The sequence below is a fragment of the Acytostelium subglobosum genome, assembly GCF_000787575.1.
Source record: "Acytostelium subglobosum LB1 DNA, scaffold: scaffold8, whole genome shotgun sequence".
NCBI classification, from domain to species: Eukaryota; Evosea; class Eumycetozoa; order Acytosteliales; family Acytosteliaceae; genus Acytostelium; species Acytostelium subglobosum.
Window position 1 is genome coordinate 1,063,436 of NW_012236525.1, and position 18,283 is coordinate 1,081,718.

Sequence of the window (18,283 nt, forward strand, 5' to 3'; positions counted from 1 at the left end):
CAAATTCAACGAAGAACTTATTATTTAGTGTATTGAGAAAACTAATGAACTTCTTTTGTTCATTTTTGTAGTTCAAGAATGATTGATTTTGTCAACTTAGTTTGGCTAGTTTATGGTTGAAGGCTTGTTGAATGGAAGGTGCCGTAAAGGATGTAATCTTATGCAGCATATTGTTGGTGACATTCATTGAGAAGAGATCAAACAAGTCATTAGAGATATGATCTTACACTTCCCAAACAAATTTTCAAGACACACCGAAGTTGTGTATTTCTGGGAACTACAGTTTTGCACAGAGATAATGAATAATGATGAAGATACACACTATCCCACTACATTTAACCTCAATATTACATACATACACATAAATAATATAATAATAATAATAATAAATGGTAAAGAAGGCTGCTAAATCAAGTGCCCCAGCTGCTCCAAAGACAAATGGTTTGTATATGTGACATCACATTATGAAGCTGAAGCATTGACTAACAATGAAAACAAACTAACAATAAATAACAATAATAAAGATGAGGATATACTGGTCAATTACTTTAGTAAGAATAATAGACCGTTCAGTCCACAACAGATAGAATTGGCATTTCCACAATATGGAAAGACTAGAGTGGCCAAGATGTTGAAGTTGTTGGCAGACAAGGGAAGCATTGTTTCAAAGGAAAATGGAAAGTCATCATTCATTTATTGGATGGACCAGAATGAGGAGATGGACGAGTACGGTCAACCAGTGAATGGTCCAAAGCCAACAACCGCCGATCTAAACAAAGAGATCTCCTCGCTCAAGACCGAGCTGGCAGAGATGACCGAGCAACTCAAAGCCCTGCAGACAGAGGCTCGACAGCTTGAGGGCCAGCTCACAGATGAGCAGTTGGCAAAAGATATCAGTGCATTGGATATCGTTTCGTCTGATCTAGACAACAAACTCAAAGCCTACAAGAGCAAGAATGTAGTTGTTGCGCCTGATCAAAAGAAGAAGTTGGAGGCCAATCATGCCAAGGCCAGAAGAGAATGGCTGGCACGACGAAGGATGTTCAAAGAGGTGTTGGACACCATACTCGAGCGATCGAGCAAGAAGAGAAAGGATCTACAAGAGGAGATTGGATGGGAGACTGATGAAGACCTCAAGATCGAAGTTGTGGCTGATAGAAGCAAGTCATCGGGCGGTGTTGGTGGCGGTGGCACCAGTGGAGCACAACAAGAGTATAAGAGACAAAAGAGATAAGATAACTATTATCTCTTCTCTCATTTGAGAATATGTACATATTTAATGAAGACAAGGATGTCCTTTTTTCTCCAAACATTCATTCATTCATTCATCCATTGTTGGGCAACTCAACAGATACATACGTGAGTGACTTCAGGGGCTAATGACAGATACACAGACAACAACATCTACTACGGCGACTACTACAACTACCTCGACAACACCAACAGATGTAGTCGTAAAGAAAGTATTGAACATCAATGTTGGCATTATGGGACATGTGGATAGTGGCAAGACAAGTCTTGCAAAGGTGTTGAGTACAAGCTTGTCGACAGCCGCACTTGATAAGAGCCCAGCGAGTCAGGAGAGAGGCATCACTCTTGATCTGGGCTTCTCTGCATTCCAGGTCGACCTGCCTCCACACATCCGCGACGATCCCTACGTTATCAAGCAACAATACAACAAGATGCAGTTCACATTAGTCGATTGTCCTGGCCATGCATCACTCATCAGAACCATCATTGGAGGCTCTCAGATCATCGACATGATGTTCTTGGTCATCGACATCACCAAGGGCATTCAAACACAGACTGCCGAGTGCATAGTCATTGGCGAGATCACCTGTAAGAAGGCTATCATCGTCTTGAACAAAGTTGACCAAGTGCCTGTTGACTCGCGACAGAGCAAGATTGAAATGGTAACATCGTCCCTCATGCTTGCTTGCAACGCACTCAACTCATCTCTAACATATTCTCTCAATCGATCAATCAAACAGATGTCCTCAAAGTTGCGCAAGGTACTTGAGAAGACATGCTTCAAAGACTCACCAATCATACCTGTGTCGGCGTTTGCCACGCCAGCGACAGAGGGTGGCGCGCAGTCCATTGGAATCGACAACTTGATCAATAGTCTCTGTCACTTTGTCACACTGCCTCGTCGAGATGACCAAGGCGCCTTCCTGTTTGAGTTTGATCACTGTTTCCAAATCAAGGGACAAGGCTCCGTCATGACCGGCACGGTGCTGCGTGGCAGTGTCGAGGTCAACCAGAGTGTACACATACCACAGCTCAACATCGAGAAAAAGGTCAAGTCAATGCAGATGTTCCATCAGCCCATCAAGCGCGCCATTCAAGGTGATCGCGTTGGCATCTGTGTCACCCAGCTCGATGCCAATCTCTTGGAGCGAGGCTTGCTCTGCACGCCAAAGACCGTGCCCATGCTCAATGCTGCTCTCGTGGCCATCGAGAAGGTCAGATTCTACAAGAACGATGTTAAGACCAAGTCACAGTTCCATGGTAAGGCAATGCCACTGGAACCATCCCGATCGGAACACTCAATCACTGACCCGTTCCATCCCCTCCCCTCAACCTCTTGATCATAGTTACCGTTGGACACTCTACAGTCATAGCCACGGCCACATTCTTTGGAAACAAGGTGGCGGTGGATGCCAACAACAACAACATCAATGCGGCAATGGCCGCGACACACTTGGACGAGTTCAACAGCAAGTTGGAATATAGTTATCAAGACTTCTTGAATGCGACATCAGATGAGTATCCAATTGGTTCACAATTCGCTCTGTTGGTGTTTGAACATCAGGTGTTATGTCCTCTGCAGAGTGTCATCATTGGATCAAAGTTGGACGTCAACTTGGACTCTTCTACATGTCGAATAGCATTCCATGGACATCTGCTTGAGGGTATCGATGTCACCAACAAACAATACCTAAACGATCACCTTCAGATATACAAGACCAAGTCTAAAGAAGGTTCCGTCGAGAGGATACACAGCGATTCCACATTGATTGGCAAGAACATCTTTGGCAAGGACACTGACATGTCTCCATTCGTTGGCATGAGAGTCAACTTTGTAAACAATAGTAAGTTGTTCAATCATTCAATCATTGGAGTCATTCCACTCACTCAATCACTCCATCACTCATCAATCAATCAATGACATTTGGAATCATTCCATTCAATCACTCCATCGCTCACTCACTCACTCAATCAATCAAACACTAGACATCATTGGTATCATTGAATCACCATTTGGAAAGACTGGCAAGGTCAAGATAACCATCCCCAATGCATCGGACATGGCCCTGATAAAGGTTGGCGATGTGTTCAAACTGAACTTGAAGCGAATGATTTTCGACAAAGACAAGAAGAACAAACAAGGATAAACAAAAGATGATAACAGATAACAATCCATTGCATATTTATATATTATGACAACAACTATAGCATCGGCTACAGCACACTCTCTTCATTCTCTGTGGCACCCTTGCCGCCCACAGCACTATCGCAAACAGCCAATTTCTTTGCGATCTTTGCAATCTGGTTGTCGAGGAAGTTGAACAGTGGCCTTGATGTGATCTTCTTGACGGCCTCGCCATCATTCTTCTCGAATGCATATATAAGTTCCAGGGCATTGGTGCCCTCCTGGCTGTGTATAAAGCTTGGATAGATCAAGAAATCCTCGTAGCGCCTCTTGGCGCTGACCAGGTCGTCGATGGACAGGTTGATGACGATGGCGCCCAGACATGACTTGTGGAGATCGTGCGTGTTGTCCAGTTTGACAAATACACGGTTCTGCGCCAGCAACAACTCCAATGTCTCTGAGTACATCTTATGCTTCAGGAGCATCGATATTGTCAACTTGAATGTATCTCCACTAAAGTGTTCCTTGTCGTCCAATTCAAACAGTTCACAAGAGTCATGCAACAATTCCAAAGCCTTCTTCAAGTCTGTATCCTCTAGCATCCTATTTGATTGATTGAATGGGAGTGATGCGGGTGAGTTGCCAGTCCAGGTCCATTGATGGACATGTCCATCATGAGCTACAACACATACTTCGCAGCTTTGGTCATGGCATCAGCAGCGGCAAATGAGTTGCCATTGGTCCTGTATAGTTTGCTGGCCTCAATCAACAAATCTGCTGACTCTGCCACATTGTTTTGTTCTCTGGCCATCGATGACGCACCTTCCATGCTCTTGGCAGCAAGATAGAATCTATTGTTTGATTGATTGATTGAATGATTGAATGATTGAATGATTGAATGATGGGTCAGACTCTGATACCATGGTCATCGGATTCAATCATGATTGTAAGATAACACCTACACATCTGCATGCTTCTGACATGTCGATAACCTCTTGAAGCAATACTTTGCCAAGTCATATGCCTTGGTTGTTCTATATCCATTTGCAGCCTTCTCATATTGAATTGCAGCAGTGTCCCAATCCAACTTCCATCTCAACAATGTCTTGGTGGTCCTGTTGTCCACATTGATCAAACATAAGTCAGTATACTCCCAATACAATATTATAACAACTATGATTGTATAATTACAATTTATCACCTTCCTTCATTGCAGCATCAGCTGCCTTCCTCTTTGTCTCTAACATTTTATCTGTCGACATTCTTGATTATATGTATCTAAAACTAGTATTATATATATATATTATTTGTACGTAGTATGTAATTGAATGAATGAATGAATGAATGATTGATTGGAAGTGAACAACTGGAATCATGAATGTGTAGAAGTGCTCAAGGAAGAGGACAAAGAATGAACATTGCGATTCGTCTTGTGTATGTTGGGTGATTCAAAACAACCCAATTCCCCACTCCACACCCCACACTACACACACCACCATTCTTCACCACCACCACCACACTCACATCGATCTGATTCATCCGAGACGAATCCCTGCCATCCCAGGTATGTCCTCAACATCACAAACCACTATCACATCAACCCATCATCTAAATGATGAATGACGATCTGTCTTGTAACAATACAATAACTACAATTGGTCATTACAATCCAATCAATTCTGATGAGCACTCAATCATTCAATGTATGATTGGTTCAAATATTTCAGAACTTTCAAAGTTTGTTGATTGATTGTATGAATGAATAAACGAATGAGTCTAAGTTTGTTATTATAATTATTCATATCTTTGTTGTTTATCTAATTGACAAGTACTATGATGTGATATTTGAATGAATGAATGAAGGTTGATGACACATTGAAGTTGTCATGTGTTTGGAAAGTTGTTGACCACATCAATAACAACTCGACAATTCAAGAGGAGAGTTGGTGGAAGTTTGGTTTTTTTACGTTTCTGTTTTTTTTTGTTCACCTCTCAACTGAATGAATGAATGAATGAAGTGTCATTGATTCATCACATTTAATTCATATTCAATACAACATACATATAAATATACACACATACATAGAATAGAGTAGAGAGATAGAATAGTACTTACTACAAGTCATTAGTTAGTCAAAGTCAAAGTCAAAGTCAAAAGTCAATAGTCAATCATGTCAACAACAAAGAAGTTAAATATGTTTGATCAACAACCAAAGCAAGGACAACAACAACCTCAACAACAACAATCATCATTGTTGTCACCATCTCAACTTTCGACGTCACCATCATCGTCGTCGTCATCCCAACAAAAGAGTTGGGCAACGCTCTCGTTGAGTCAGCTGTCCCAACAGACTGCCAACATGCCCTCATACCAACCCTCGCATCTCCAGCAGCAGCATCAGCCACTACAGCAGTTCAGCATGAACAACAGCAACAACAACAACAACAACAACAACAAGCCATATCTACATCAACAACAGCAGCAGCAACCACATCATCAGCATCAACATCATCAGCAACAGCAGCAGCAGTTTGTGCGTAGGAGTTTTGGCGGCGGAGAGTTTGGCGGCAGACACACCTCAGACACACAGTCGCCCTCAAAGATCCAATCCTACTATGGCAATGCCAAGCAGTATCATCAGCCTGGCTCTGGCGGCGGATTCGTCTCGTCCACATCCTCGTCGTCTTCGTCGTCGTTGTCGTCATCGTCATTGTCGTCTGTGGGCACCTCCTCGCAAAAGATACGATACTCCAAAGAGGACATGCTCAGTATCTACAATCCCAGTGTGAGGGTGCCCGACACGTTGGCCCCTCACTCTCAGATCCTGAACGAGGAGATGCAGCAGCCAGTCAACTTCACCTTCACCTACGAGGGCAAGAGGATGCCGCGGTTGAACAACTCCTCCGGGGGTATCAACGCTCAGCGACAACCGCGTAAGGATCGTAAGTATCATTCAATCACTCATTCACTCGCTCAATCAATCAATCAATCAATCATGTTGACCTAACACTAACAAACCAATCATTACCATTACTGAACAGTTGATGGCACTGGCAGGGGCAGGAGGGATGAGAATGGCCAGTCAAAAGGAAAGTGGGGCTCTGGTGCCAACTCAATGTCGTGGAGGAAGGACGACGATAGGAAGAATGCCATGTGGTTCTATCTGGACCCTCAGAACGAGACGCAAGGCCCATTCCCCAGCCATGGAATGGACGATTGGCACAAGGCCGGCTACTTCACGCCAACCCTCAAAGTAAAGCATGGGGAGGATGGCGTGTTTGTCGAGCTGCGCCGACTGCTGTTGCGCTGCGGCACCGACACGCCCTTCACCACGATGGCCTCCTACCCGGACCTGAGGGACCTGCTGGAGGACGAGCACGACACTGACGACCACGGTGTCGACACTGATGAAGACGGACTCGTCGGCCAAGACGACGACGATGAGTTGGAGGACGAGAAGATCCTCCATGGTGTGTTGCATGATGAGCCACCAAAGACCAAGGTGAAGCAGCAGCAGACCTCGCCCCCAGCTCAACAACTGCCTCAGGCGGCCGCCCTCCAGCAGCAGCAGCCGGCTCAGCAACCCTTCTCCCAACAACTATTCAACAATGCTCCACAAACAGCAGCATACCCACAACAGCCACAGCAACAACCACAACAGTTCCCTGGTGTTGACATCCCCGCCGAGGGTGACATCATGCAGAGGTTGTCTGCGGCCCAGTTCCAAAGACAACAGCAACAGCAACAACAGCAGCAACACGGTCTGATGATGGGCGCAGGAGGCGACCCCGCCACCAGCATGTTTGGATCAGGTGGACTGAATCCAGAGGCTGAGGTGTACCAGAAGTACCTGCTGATTGAGCAGCAAAAGACCGAGATCAACTTACATCAGATTGTTGAGCAGCAGCAGAAGGCTGAGGAGAAGCTCAAGCAGTACTATGAGGCCAACCCGGCACAGCAGGGCCAACCCATCCCCGCTCCCATCCAGCAGTTGCAGCAGTTCTATCACACGTGCCAACAGCAGCAACAGATGTTGACACAGAAGTACTTCCAGTTGAAGTACATGAGCTCCCTCCAGTACTCCATGCCTATGTTCAGCCCACTGCAGATCCAGCAACTCTTCCAACAACAGCAACAACAGGCACTCTTCCAGCAGCAGCAGCAACATCAACAACAACAACAGCAACAACCACTTGGCCAGCAACTCGCTCCACAGGAGGTCAAGCAACAGCCACAGCATGTTCAGGGTGCACCTCTAGATCAACAACACGCACTCAATCTGTCGCAACAGCATGCTGAGCAACAAGTTCCAACCCACGAGGAGAAGGAGACTGAGGAGGATGTTGATGTTGACAATCATCAGGAGCAACAGGCATTTGAGCAAAAGAATATCGATCCATTCTGGGGACACAAGGCAGAGGACAACAGATCCAAGCTCACCGTACTCCAAGATCTCCCTGTCATAGCCCACAACGATGAGAGTGCCGCCATGTCAAAGACTTCGCCACCCACGGCCGAAGCCGTAGCCATCCAGCTCGAGAATGTTGTCCTGTCCAACCCATGGTCCGCCGCAACACCCAAGGAGCAGCCAAAGTCCGATGTGAAGCGCATCATGGAGATGCAGCAGGAGGAGCTCAAGATTCAAAAGAGACGCGAGAAGGAGCTAGAGGAGCAGCGCGCCAAGGAGGAGAAGCTTAACCAACAGAACTCTGTCTTCCAGTGGGCCAACCAGCCCGCCGCGGCCGCAGCCTCTAACCCAAACACTTGGGGCAGCGTAGACTTCAAGCCACCCTCAATCAAGGATGTGCTGGTCGAGCAGAAGAAGGTGGCACGCACCGAGACCATCACCAACAAGGTCGTGGAGGAGGCTCTCAGAAAGCCAATGAGCATGAAGGACGTCATGAAGGAGCAGGAGCGTGAGGAGAAGAAGTCCAAGTTGGAGCAGGAGAAGCAGCAAATGCAGATGCAACAGATTCACATGATGAGCGCAAGACAGGCCAGCTCACCATGGGGAGCCACCGAGGATGTTAAGAAGCCCTCTCCAATCCCCTTGTCCTCTGTTGTCCAACAGGAGGCTGCCAAGGTCCAACAGGCACCCGTCACCAAGACCCCAACCTTGCAGATCAGAAGCTACCCAGCACAGCCAGTTGCTGTGTCCTCAAACAGTGAGGATTCCTTCTGGGATGCCAAGCCAGCTCCAACCAGAAATGGGTAAGTTTAAGATAGGACAAGGTTGTTACTTCATATCATGTTACATACTAACTTCCATCATCTTCACGAACAATAGTAATGAGTACTTGAATATTTTGCCATCTAAGCAACCAGGATCAAACGCTACATCGGTTCTGACCAAGCCAGTCACAATCAAGCAAAAGACCACCCAACCAAAGGCAGACTTTGTCAAGTGGTGTCACCAGCAATTGAAGCCACTCACTGACATGGATGTTGCCACCGTCACTGAGCTCCTGTGCAGTTTGAAGACTGAGTCTGAGATCAGAGAGACCGCCAAAGAGTGTTTGGGATACTCGACCGAGGCCACCAACTTTATCAACGACTACTTGCTTGCCAGAAGTGACGAGCCAGGCCTCCAGTTCGAGGCATCCTCCTTCATTACCATCCCATCCAAGGGCAAGCCCAAGTCAAACCAGTCCAAGCCAAAGGGAAAGGGCAAGAAGTAATCCACTTGTGTGCAGGACACCTGTCAAACATCCTCCCACGGATTCATTCAAGTAGTAATAGATAGACTTACTTTAAAAGGCAATAAACAGTCTCAAACCATTCAGAAGAAGAAGTATAGAAGCATATGCTACAGCAGTTCATTTGAAGGAGTACTCACGACCAGTAAGGTGTCCTTTATTCGTTCTGTACAAGTAGGAGTTGTCTACGCCTGTTCAACCTTCTCCTCCTCTTGAGCGGTAAACTGTGATCGATCGGTACAGTAGACTGGCGAGAAGTAGAGGTGGACTGTGATGGACTTGGCCGAGGGCAGCTTGTACCTCGTGTTGAATATGAAGGAGAAGATGTTCTTGGATGACTCGACCGCGTAGTTTTGTTTGAGGTTCAGAGTCATCCTGGTGAATGAATGCAGCAAGGAGTTATGAGGCTTGTCCTGCTGCTTGTCGCCACCAATGTCCTTCATCTCGACAGCACCATCCACATCCATGTCAGACAGGTGAAGTGAATCTTCGTCATCCTCGTCATCGTCCGTCTCAGTTTCAGATCTGTCCAGCTCAACATCATTGTCTTCTTCCTCGTGATGTTTCATGTCCATGCATGGCAGGACGGCACCATCGCACACTCCATAGCACAGACTTCGCGAGCATGAAGGTACGTATCGACCGAATCCAATGATGAAGAGGAATATGTAGACGATCAGCAGGTCGAATCTGACGATCATTATGGCGTAGGCCAGGTTGAAGAGACTCATGCAAGTGATGATCATCCATAAACAATGTTGCAATGGTTCCACCAGCTGTTTGTCTGATGGAGGGTTGACAATCTTTGAAGAGATGATTGTATACTTGTCAAAGAAGTACTTCTTCACCATGTACAGTGGCATAAGAATGAACAATGGTGGAAACATTGGTGCATAGATTGATATCATCAATACCTGTTGTTGGGGGATATGTTAGTGATTGTTTGATTGATTGAATGGAGTTGTTGATTGATTGATTGATTGACTTACCATCAAAAGTACATTAACATATTGTGTGGATAGATCCAGGAATCGTTCATCGATCAGGTAGGACTCCTTGTACTTGAAGAACTTGATCAAGTTTGCGACAGATGAGTATATTCTTGATGAGTCCAAGAATGGAGTGACTAGAGAATAATAAGTTATAAATTGCGTGTAGAAATGACCTGGATGGGACAAAGTAATTAAGTTAGCAACCACAATAAGGACGACAAGACTTCCAAGGTACTTGTACTTACCTCCAGTTCTAAAAAAGTTGGTTGGGAAGAAGAATACGTTGGTGGAGGTGATGGGGAAACCCATAAGTAATACATAATACAGGGTCGGAACGCCGACTATTGAGATGGCTTGTGCATAAAAGGTGGTCAACATGATCTTGTACTTGAGTGAGCTTCTGACGTAGATCCTCGATCGTTCAAAGATGGCCTTGATGATGCATGGAATGATACGATTAAGGACCAATAGTACATTGCAAGGCAAGAATGTGTACACCATGTAGTCAATCCAATCATGGCTCATGTTACTTGTTATATGTTTGCTGATTGGAAGCTGGAGGGAAGGTGTGTCAGTCAGTTGGGTCTGCGGGACATCACGGCCATGATTAATTATACATACTCTCTCATACTGAAGATCATGTAGTAGCACGGCAAAGATGGATGTTGTCATGAAGAACATGAATGAGATAATGAGGATGAATACGGTCCATGAGTGACTGTTGTAGCTGGAGGGACAGTGTAACTTGGTCCACATGATGTCAGAGACACGCGGTACATCAGAGTAGGCTCGCCACTTCTTGGTCTGCAACTCTGCTTCATATTGTGGAGGTATCTTGTGTGATATGTCCTTGGCCCAGCCCCATTTGTGCGGCGAGTACTGGGTCTGGAACAAGTGTTTGTCCGACACGCAACTGAATGTGACGAATGCCTGTCCAGTGGATTTGATCGCCGATTGATTACTCCTCTCAGCGCTCATCTCCTTTAAGAATCCATCATTAAACCCATCCAAATCACTTGTTATCTCTGGTCTGTGGAAGTGTTTCTCCAATATAATCGATAAAGAATAGATACCCTCTGATGATTGATTGATTGATTGATTGATTGATTGATTGGATGGTAAGTTTGGCGAATGATCATCTGGATGAATGATGAATGATGATGGGACACTTACTAGAGTATGATGTCTGTAGGAACTCGCTTAACAATGTACCGTCGATGATGGACTTTGGTAGACCTGTCAGGAGAACAGTACGTGATGTGACCAAGTGATTGCGGTCGTATAGATTGAATACACGCTCATCATTAAACCTTGTATAGAGTATGATCAATGATATGAATATCACCACAACCGCCACTTGATAGACGAATAGACTTGGTGCACTGAATTGCCTGTTTGATTGATTGATGGAAGGGTTAGGATTGGTCCAGGATCAATCAATCAATGAATGACGGATGACTTACCAATTGGCTTGAGTAAATAAATATGTGTCGCCAAGGTGATTGTCTCCTCTGAGTGTGATTGGGATGAGTAGGGCCAGTCCAAGTACAGTTAGGATGGCTGAGAGTACGATGAAGAGCCGCAGTGTCTTGAAGTAGAGGTGTAGGGAGTCGCTGCCACGTCGATGTAGCAAAACATCGATGTTCTTGATGAGAATGGACATCTTGAACGACTTGAGGAAGGTGACGTAGCTGCTGGCGTCTTTGTTGTGTCGTCGATGATTGAGTATCAGACGGATGACGATACCCAGCAGCAGGATGCCAATTGATATGACGGTCGAGATGATCAGCGTCGAGAGCAGAGAGTACCACGATGCGTAGATCGCGACGGGACGCGGGAGAAGCACTATCTCGCACGTGTCGGCGTCGACGAAGCCGATGGTGTAGTCGCCCGGCTCGCCGACGATCATCAGGCCTGAGAAGGTGGTGAGCTTCTCGTTCAGGTCGATGGTCGTCTGCTCATAGGTGATGTAGTGATGCGACGAGTTGGGCGGCGCCTTGGCAATGAAGGGCTCGATGCGCCCCCGGCTCACGCCGTCCTGCAGCATGTCCCAGCGAATGATGGGCTGCGGCGCCAGCGATGCGCCCGACATGGCCAGGTACTCTGGCTCGCGCTCGACATGCAGCGTCTCCGAGTCGGCGCCAATGACACTGAGATTGAACGTCCAGCTCTGAATGTTGTAGCCAGTGTTGAGGGCGTCGATCTCGATGAATGAGTAGGTGCCCGTGTCGTAGGAGGTGACGCAGGTGAATGTCGTCGTGTTGCGCACGGTCTTGATGCGATCGTGCTGGAAGACGTCGAAGCCATCCTTTAGCAGCAGCCATTGTGGCGGCAGCAGTATGTTGTGTAGCACTGTCAGCGTGATGTTCTTGTCCTGTGGGAACACTGTCATTTGATCCGTAAAGAATACAGATCTTCGCTCTGAATATATAGGGTAGTCTGCGTTGGGTACTGGTAGTCCATGCACGATCTGAGTCGTGGTCGACAACAGCAGCACCCACATTATCGATGCGGCACACAGCTGCATCAACACTTTGAACAACATGTCTGTTGTATTTATATATATGTGTGTCTCTGTGGTTGATTCAATGTTATGGTCTGCTTTCTAAGTAAGATCTGTGTATTTCCTTATTTGTGCGAGAAGATTGAATAGTAGTAGGATGTATGTTGCTAGAGTTGCCACAGGGTGATCATAATCTGTACAGTCTTAAAAAGGGAATGTTGTTGAGTTGATCTGTATCTCCTTAAATAGTTAATACAATGAATCTGACTTGACTATGAAATGAATGAATGGGGAAAAAAGGAGTGTGTATCTGTATCGCCTGATAATGGTTGTGTTTGATTGATTGATTGTGTATGTGCGTGTGTGTTTGTGATTGAATGATTGAATGAATGAATGAATGAATGAATGAATGATTCGTTGTTTTGGTGATGGTCTGAATGATGACTCGTGTTGGTTTCTAAAGATGAGTAGTGTGGATTGATGGATGGATAGATGGATGTGGACAGGGGAAGTATTGTTGTTGATGGGGGGTGAATGCGTGTCTTTTGATTGTGTGTTGTTGATTGGGAGCTAATTCAAGAGCCTTCTTCTGCCGTTGGAGAGGACTGTCCTCTTGAAAAAAACCTCGTGTGAAAATTGGTAGCAGTCGATCCAATGTCCACGTCTCAAGGTCATTTCCTTCGACAAACAACAGAACTAGTTAAACTTGCACACCTTTTGCAAAGACCTGTCTTCGTTTCCTTCGTCGTCTAGTCTAGACAAGTTCGTACTAGTATCACTTATCACTGAGCGAGACCCAATGGGGGATGGGATGGGATGGTCGAACTGATTCGAGATGATGGGGGAACAACGATTGTTTGTTTGTTTGTTGAGATTGATCGAGGATAATTTGGTAAGAGTTATATATTGTATAAATAAATAAGTATTGTATTCCCCTGGGTGTAAGTTAATTTGTTGTTGTTGATCTGTGATTGATGATCGATGGACGGAATTGAAATGAAATGATGTTTATATTTAACTTTGATTGATTACATACCTCACCCTTTAACCAACCAGGTTGCTTACGCTATCATTTGTTCGTACATACATACAAAACCATACATCATACGATTCCTATTAGGCTTGGTGATTAATCGATCACCAACAACAACCACCTCTTTATCGAAAGCTTAGCAGTTAAAGTGATACTCAGTAGCACAGCCGCAGCAATAACAACAAAGTTATGAAAAAAAGTAGCTACTCTGGGGGTTAGAACTTGATCCACCAACAATCTATGTTAGATTACATCATCAACTTGGAAAGACGAGAACAATGACAATGCCATTTTGAATTAACTTGCTGCGACCGTATCACCGACTCGTTAAGCCTCATGATCGGTCTAAAGTGGATGAAGTTAGGTTGGTGGTTCGTGCACAAACCAACCAAGGAAGGAAGACTTGCAAGATTCGAAACAACAACACAAGTTCAATGAAATGTCTAGACAGACTTTGGCTGGCTGCCTCCCCATGACCTTGGGCCGAATCACATGTCCCGTCAGAGTGTGGGTGCGTATCAGGGACGGACTGTCTGTCCCTAGCTCAAGCGACGGGTCTTGACCAGTGATTGATCACATAAGTGAGTATTTGTGTACAACAACATTATTTATATGATTGATTGAATGACTTATGGATAATAATCTTGGTCAACATCAAGATTGCATACTTGGACATCTCCGTTGTACTGCTTGATGGCGGGCTTGGACCATCCACCAAAGGCAGAGAAGTCAGAGAATGAGGGATTGCCATCGTAGTGAGCGTACCACAGGGGGAAGGAGGCACCACCATTCCAGTTACCCATGATTGGCTCCCATTGCGAAGCGGAAGTGTAGACTCCGACGTTGACGCCTGCAGCCTTGGCTCCCTCAACCATTCCACTGAAGAAGTTCCTGTTGTCAGCCTGATTGCCGGACCAGTACACTCCAGGTCCCTCAATGTCGAACCAGATCATGCCAAACTTGGCACCGTTTGATTGGATGTACTTGACCATGCTCTCGACCTGACCGGCGGGGTTGCCGCATGAGTAACAGGGGAAGATGTAGGCGTCGACGTGGGACAAGCCGGCAGCCCAGGCATTGTCAAGTGAGTGTGGGCAATTTGAGTCTGGCTGTCCAACCGACTCCCAGCATCTGACCACAGCAAAAGTGTAACCATTATCCTTCAGGCAAGAGAAGACGCCCTCACTTCCAAGACTGGATATATCAACACCATAATAAGCGTTGGTCATTTGAAGCATGGAGACCATGCAAAGTGTAAATAGCAAGTATTGTTTCATCCTAAATTCGGGAATAGTGATTGAGTCAGCGAGAGTTTGAGTTAATGGAATAGTTCCAGTGATTGATGGAATGTGAACATACATGATTGAGATTATATTAATATTTGTAGATAGGAGTAAGTTGTGGATATTGATCAATAAAGTATCTCCTATGGAGTGTATTTATAATGGAAGATTAGAAGATATCATTTTTAAAGGTTGTAAGTTTGAAACGATCAGAAAAACAAATATCTTGCTCAAAATATCAATCACTCCTGATTGGGTAGGGTCAAGCAGTACTTTGACCACCCAACAACAATCAGTCCATGTACGAATCTGGTCATCTAATATTCCCAAAAATAATATCCCAATGTTATGGGCATCACCTGCCTCGTGCCTTGACTAACGAATGAATGAATCAAAGAATGAATGATATCCCTGGGTGGGATGCAAGTATTGTATTAATTATACACTACACTTCTTCAGTTGATATATCCTTTGGCATGACAGTACTCAGCATTCTGGATGGAGGAGCCCGCTGCTCCCAGGACAGTGTTGTGAACTAGCAGTGTCAAACGAAGGTCGAAAGAGCATTCACTGGCCTCGCCACAGCCACTACGCACACGTCCAACAGTCACTGTGTAACCATTGCCTCGCTCGACATCCAATTTAGGCTGTGGTCTATTGTTCTCCTCCAGCACAACAATAGGGTTGCCCTTGACTGATGGCAATTGTAGTGTCTCCAACTCCTTTGGACGGTAGTTCCTCAAAGCGTCTATGGTGTGTGGGTGTAGGGAGGTCATCAGTTAGTCAGTCAGTTATGATTGATTGATTGATTGATTGATTGAATGTTCGGATGAATGTTAATATCCTGGTGAACAAGATACTTACCTTTGACTTGTTGGACAGTAGCAGCTTGCTTCAACTTGATTGATAGACAGATGGTGTGACCTTCAGAAACTGGAACACGGTTGGTATGTGCACTGATCATGAGTGGATTGTTGTGGAAGTACTTGGAAGAATCATTGACATTCAGAGTTCCCAATATCTTCTTGGTCTCTATCTCTATCTTCTCCTCTTCTTCTCCAATGTATGGTACAACGTTGCCCACTATATTGATCAATCGTACATGTTAGTACCAACTTTGGAACCATCCCACTCAATCAATCAATCAATCAATCTACTACTTACATATATCTAATGATGGGACACCTGGATATCCTGCGCCAGACACAGATTGCATGGTGAAGGCTACGACCTCGTGTAGACCAAAGGCCTGGGCGATGGGTTGAAGCGCAACAACGATGCCTGTGGTCGAGCAGTTGGGATTGGTGATGATGAATCCTCCATTGACCTTGTAGCTGGGCTGATGTGTGATGACCTCTGCATGTGGCGCATTGACACTGCACACCAAGATGGGCACGTCACTGTCGTATCTGTGGTTCTTGGAGTTGCTCAGCACGGCCTTGCCAGCCTCGCGGAACTTGCTCTCGATCTCGGTGGCCACCGACGAGTCCAGCGCCGAGAACACTATCTTGCACTCGGCAAAGCCCTGTTGTGTGATGTTGGCACAGTCGAGCACGCGCATGCTGGCCACTGCCGCTGGTATTGGTGTTGGCAGCAGCCAATGCACAACCTCACCGTAAAGCTTGCCTGCAGAGTTTGCCGATGCGCCCAATGCATGTACCTTAAAGTAAGGATGGTTCTCCAACTGTTGTATGAATCTCTGGCCCACTGTACCAGTTGCTCCAACCACAGCCACATTAACCTTTGTTCTATTATTATCCATTATCAAGTCTGTTTGTTTGTTTATCTGTATGTTATGTTTATCTGTATGTTTATTTGTATACTTATATATGTGTTATTTACAATGTTTATTCTAGAATGACAATTCATTTGAATAAGCACATCTTATCATAATCGGAGATTGATTCAACCCAAATTGGGTCACAATGATCATTGACCAGTTTAAAACATCATCTTTTAATTTATGGGTCTATTTCCATTTTTAGAACTCAAACCAGAATCTCTTCGCAAGTTCATTCAAGTTCATTCATTCAATCAATCTTAAGTCAAGTACAAGTTATATATAACAAACATGTCATTGACATTAATATCATCATCCAAATGTCATAATGGAGAGGTGCGAAGATATAGTCATCAATCAGCTGTCAACAACTGCGAGATGAAGTTCCATGTCTTTGTCCCGGGTTGCATCTCAGACAGACCTGTGCCAGTATGTACTTGAATGAATGAATTAATGAATGATTGAATGACTACTAAAGATGAAGACGACGACGATGACATACAGGTACTGTACTTCTTGAGTGGACTCACTTGCACAGATGAGAACTTCATTACAAAGGCATGCGCTATTCAAGGTGCAAACAGAGAGAACATCATGTTGGTGTGTCCAGATACTAGTCCACGTACGTATACTGCTGTTGGACAACTTAGTATTAGTAGCAACTGACATTCGAGTATAATGATAGGTGGAGCTGATGTTCCAACATCGACTAGTGATTCATTCATTGGACTTGGTGCTGGATTCTACATTGACGCCACTCAAGAGCCATGGTCAAAGAACTACCAAATGTTCTCATACATCACCAGTGAGCTATTCAACCTAGTTAGTTCAAACTTCAATGTTGACAAGGATAGACAATCAATCTTTGGTCACAGGTATGTATGATTGATGATCGATCGATCGAATCGACTTACTCACTCAATCACTCGATCAATCAAACTAGCATGGGAGGTCATGGTGCTTTGATCTCTGCATTCAAAAAACCTGGACAGTACAGGTCAGTGTCAGCATTGGCACCAATATGTGATGCACCTATCTTCCCAGCTGTGACTGAGTACTTGGGCAAGGATGTGTCCAAGCATCAAGAGTATTGTGCTCACTTGCTGGCGCGTACTTATAATGGTCCTCACCTGGATATATTGGTGGATCAGGGTACCAGTGATGACTTCCTCCCCAAGCTCTTCCCAGAGCTGCTCAAAGAGGCGTGTGCCGCCAACACCCAACATATCACTCTCTCGCATCACATGCGCGAGGGATATCCACACAACTACTGGTTCATACAGACCTTCATCGAGGATCACATTGCCTTYCCATGCCAAGCATCTCAACAATCATCATTAAACGCGTTTAAACAGGCGTGTGTGTGGTGTAGCTCGCTGGCTGGCTGGCATCCCATTACATGTATACACCTTTACCCGGGTCATGTCGTTGACCGCGAGAAGGTCACGCGTGACCTGAGTTGGTGGTGATCAAATCAATCAATATCGTGACCCTTTGATCAGATGACATCTCAGTGCTAATCAATCACACACACTCACACCATCAATCAAACACTCACTCCAAGTATAAGCACACATACTGACACACTGATCAATTGAGATTTAATGATCAGTTAGTGA

At 45.2% G+C, this 18,283-nt stretch overlaps 8 protein-coding genes across 8 annotated transcripts; 4 read left to right on the forward strand and 4 right to left on the reverse strand.

The window, feature by feature from the left end:
- Window positions 1-389: 389 nt before the first annotated feature.
- On the forward strand, window positions 390-1,234 carry SAMD00019534_048090 (hypothetical protein; the record flags this gene model as incomplete). Its single annotated transcript, XM_012900299.1, has 2 exons — window positions 390-441; window positions 525-1,234. 2 exons carry the CDS (start codon window positions 390-392, stop codon window positions 1,232-1,234), a joined length of 762 nt encoding a protein of 253 aa, XP_012755753.1.
- A 133-nt stretch (window positions 1,235-1,367) lies between these two features.
- On the forward strand, window positions 1,368-3,392 carry SAMD00019534_048100 (hypothetical protein; the record flags this gene model as incomplete). Its single annotated transcript, XM_012900300.1, has 4 exons — window positions 1,368-1,913; window positions 1,992-2,511; window positions 2,598-3,085; window positions 3,231-3,392. Coding segments are annotated over 4 exons (1,716 nt in total), but the record flags the coding sequence as incomplete, so codon positions are not given.
- A 76-nt stretch (window positions 3,393-3,468) lies between these two features.
- Window positions 3,469-4,638, reverse strand: SAMD00019534_048110 (hypothetical protein; the record flags this gene model as incomplete). The annotated part of the gene is made up of 4 exons (XM_012900301.1): window positions 3,469-3,979; window positions 4,069-4,227; window positions 4,339-4,491; window positions 4,568-4,638. Coding segments are annotated over 4 exons (894 nt in total), but the record flags the coding sequence as incomplete, so codon positions are not given.
- Window positions 4,639-5,541: 903 nt separating this feature from the next.
- SAMD00019534_048120 (hypothetical protein) lies at window positions 5,542-9,052 on the forward strand (the record flags this gene model as incomplete). The annotated part of the gene is made up of 3 exons (XM_012900302.1): window positions 5,542-6,319; window positions 6,419-7,761; window positions 8,729-9,052. Coding segments are annotated over 3 exons (2,445 nt in total), but the record flags the coding sequence as incomplete, so codon positions are not given.
- Window positions 9,053-9,258: 206 nt separating this feature from the next.
- On the reverse strand, window positions 9,259-12,610 carry SAMD00019534_048130 (hypothetical protein; the record flags this gene model as incomplete). Its single annotated transcript, XM_012900303.1, has 6 exons — window positions 9,259-9,987; window positions 10,063-10,199; window positions 10,311-10,620; window positions 10,687-11,141; window positions 11,239-11,456; window positions 11,529-12,610. The coding sequence occupies 6 exons, from the start codon at window positions 12,608-12,610 to the stop codon at window positions 9,259-9,261; spliced, it is 2,931 nt and encodes a 976-aa protein (XP_012755757.1).
- A 1,620-nt stretch (window positions 12,611-14,230) lies between these two features.
- Window positions 14,231-14,878, reverse strand: SAMD00019534_048140 (hypothetical protein; the record flags this gene model as incomplete). The annotated part of the gene is made up of 1 exon (XM_012900304.1): window positions 14,231-14,878. The coding sequence occupies one exon, from the start codon at window positions 14,876-14,878 to the stop codon at window positions 14,231-14,233; it is 648 nt and encodes a 215-aa protein (XP_012755758.1).
- Window positions 14,879-15,339: 461 nt separating this feature from the next.
- SAMD00019534_048150 (hypothetical protein) lies at window positions 15,340-16,646 on the reverse strand (the record flags this gene model as incomplete). The annotated part of the gene is made up of 3 exons (XM_012900305.1): window positions 15,340-15,632; window positions 15,749-15,967; window positions 16,049-16,646. 3 exons carry the CDS (start codon window positions 16,644-16,646, stop codon window positions 15,340-15,342), a joined length of 1,110 nt encoding a protein of 369 aa, XP_012755759.1.
- Window positions 16,647-16,955: 309 nt separating this feature from the next.
- On the forward strand, window positions 16,956-18,097 carry SAMD00019534_048160 (hypothetical protein; the record flags this gene model as incomplete). The annotated part of the gene is made up of 4 exons (XM_012900306.1): window positions 16,956-17,093; window positions 17,169-17,286; window positions 17,350-17,539; window positions 17,608-18,097. Coding segments are annotated over 4 exons (936 nt in total), but the record flags the coding sequence as incomplete, so codon positions are not given.
- Between the last annotated feature and the right edge of the window lie 186 nt (window positions 18,098-18,283).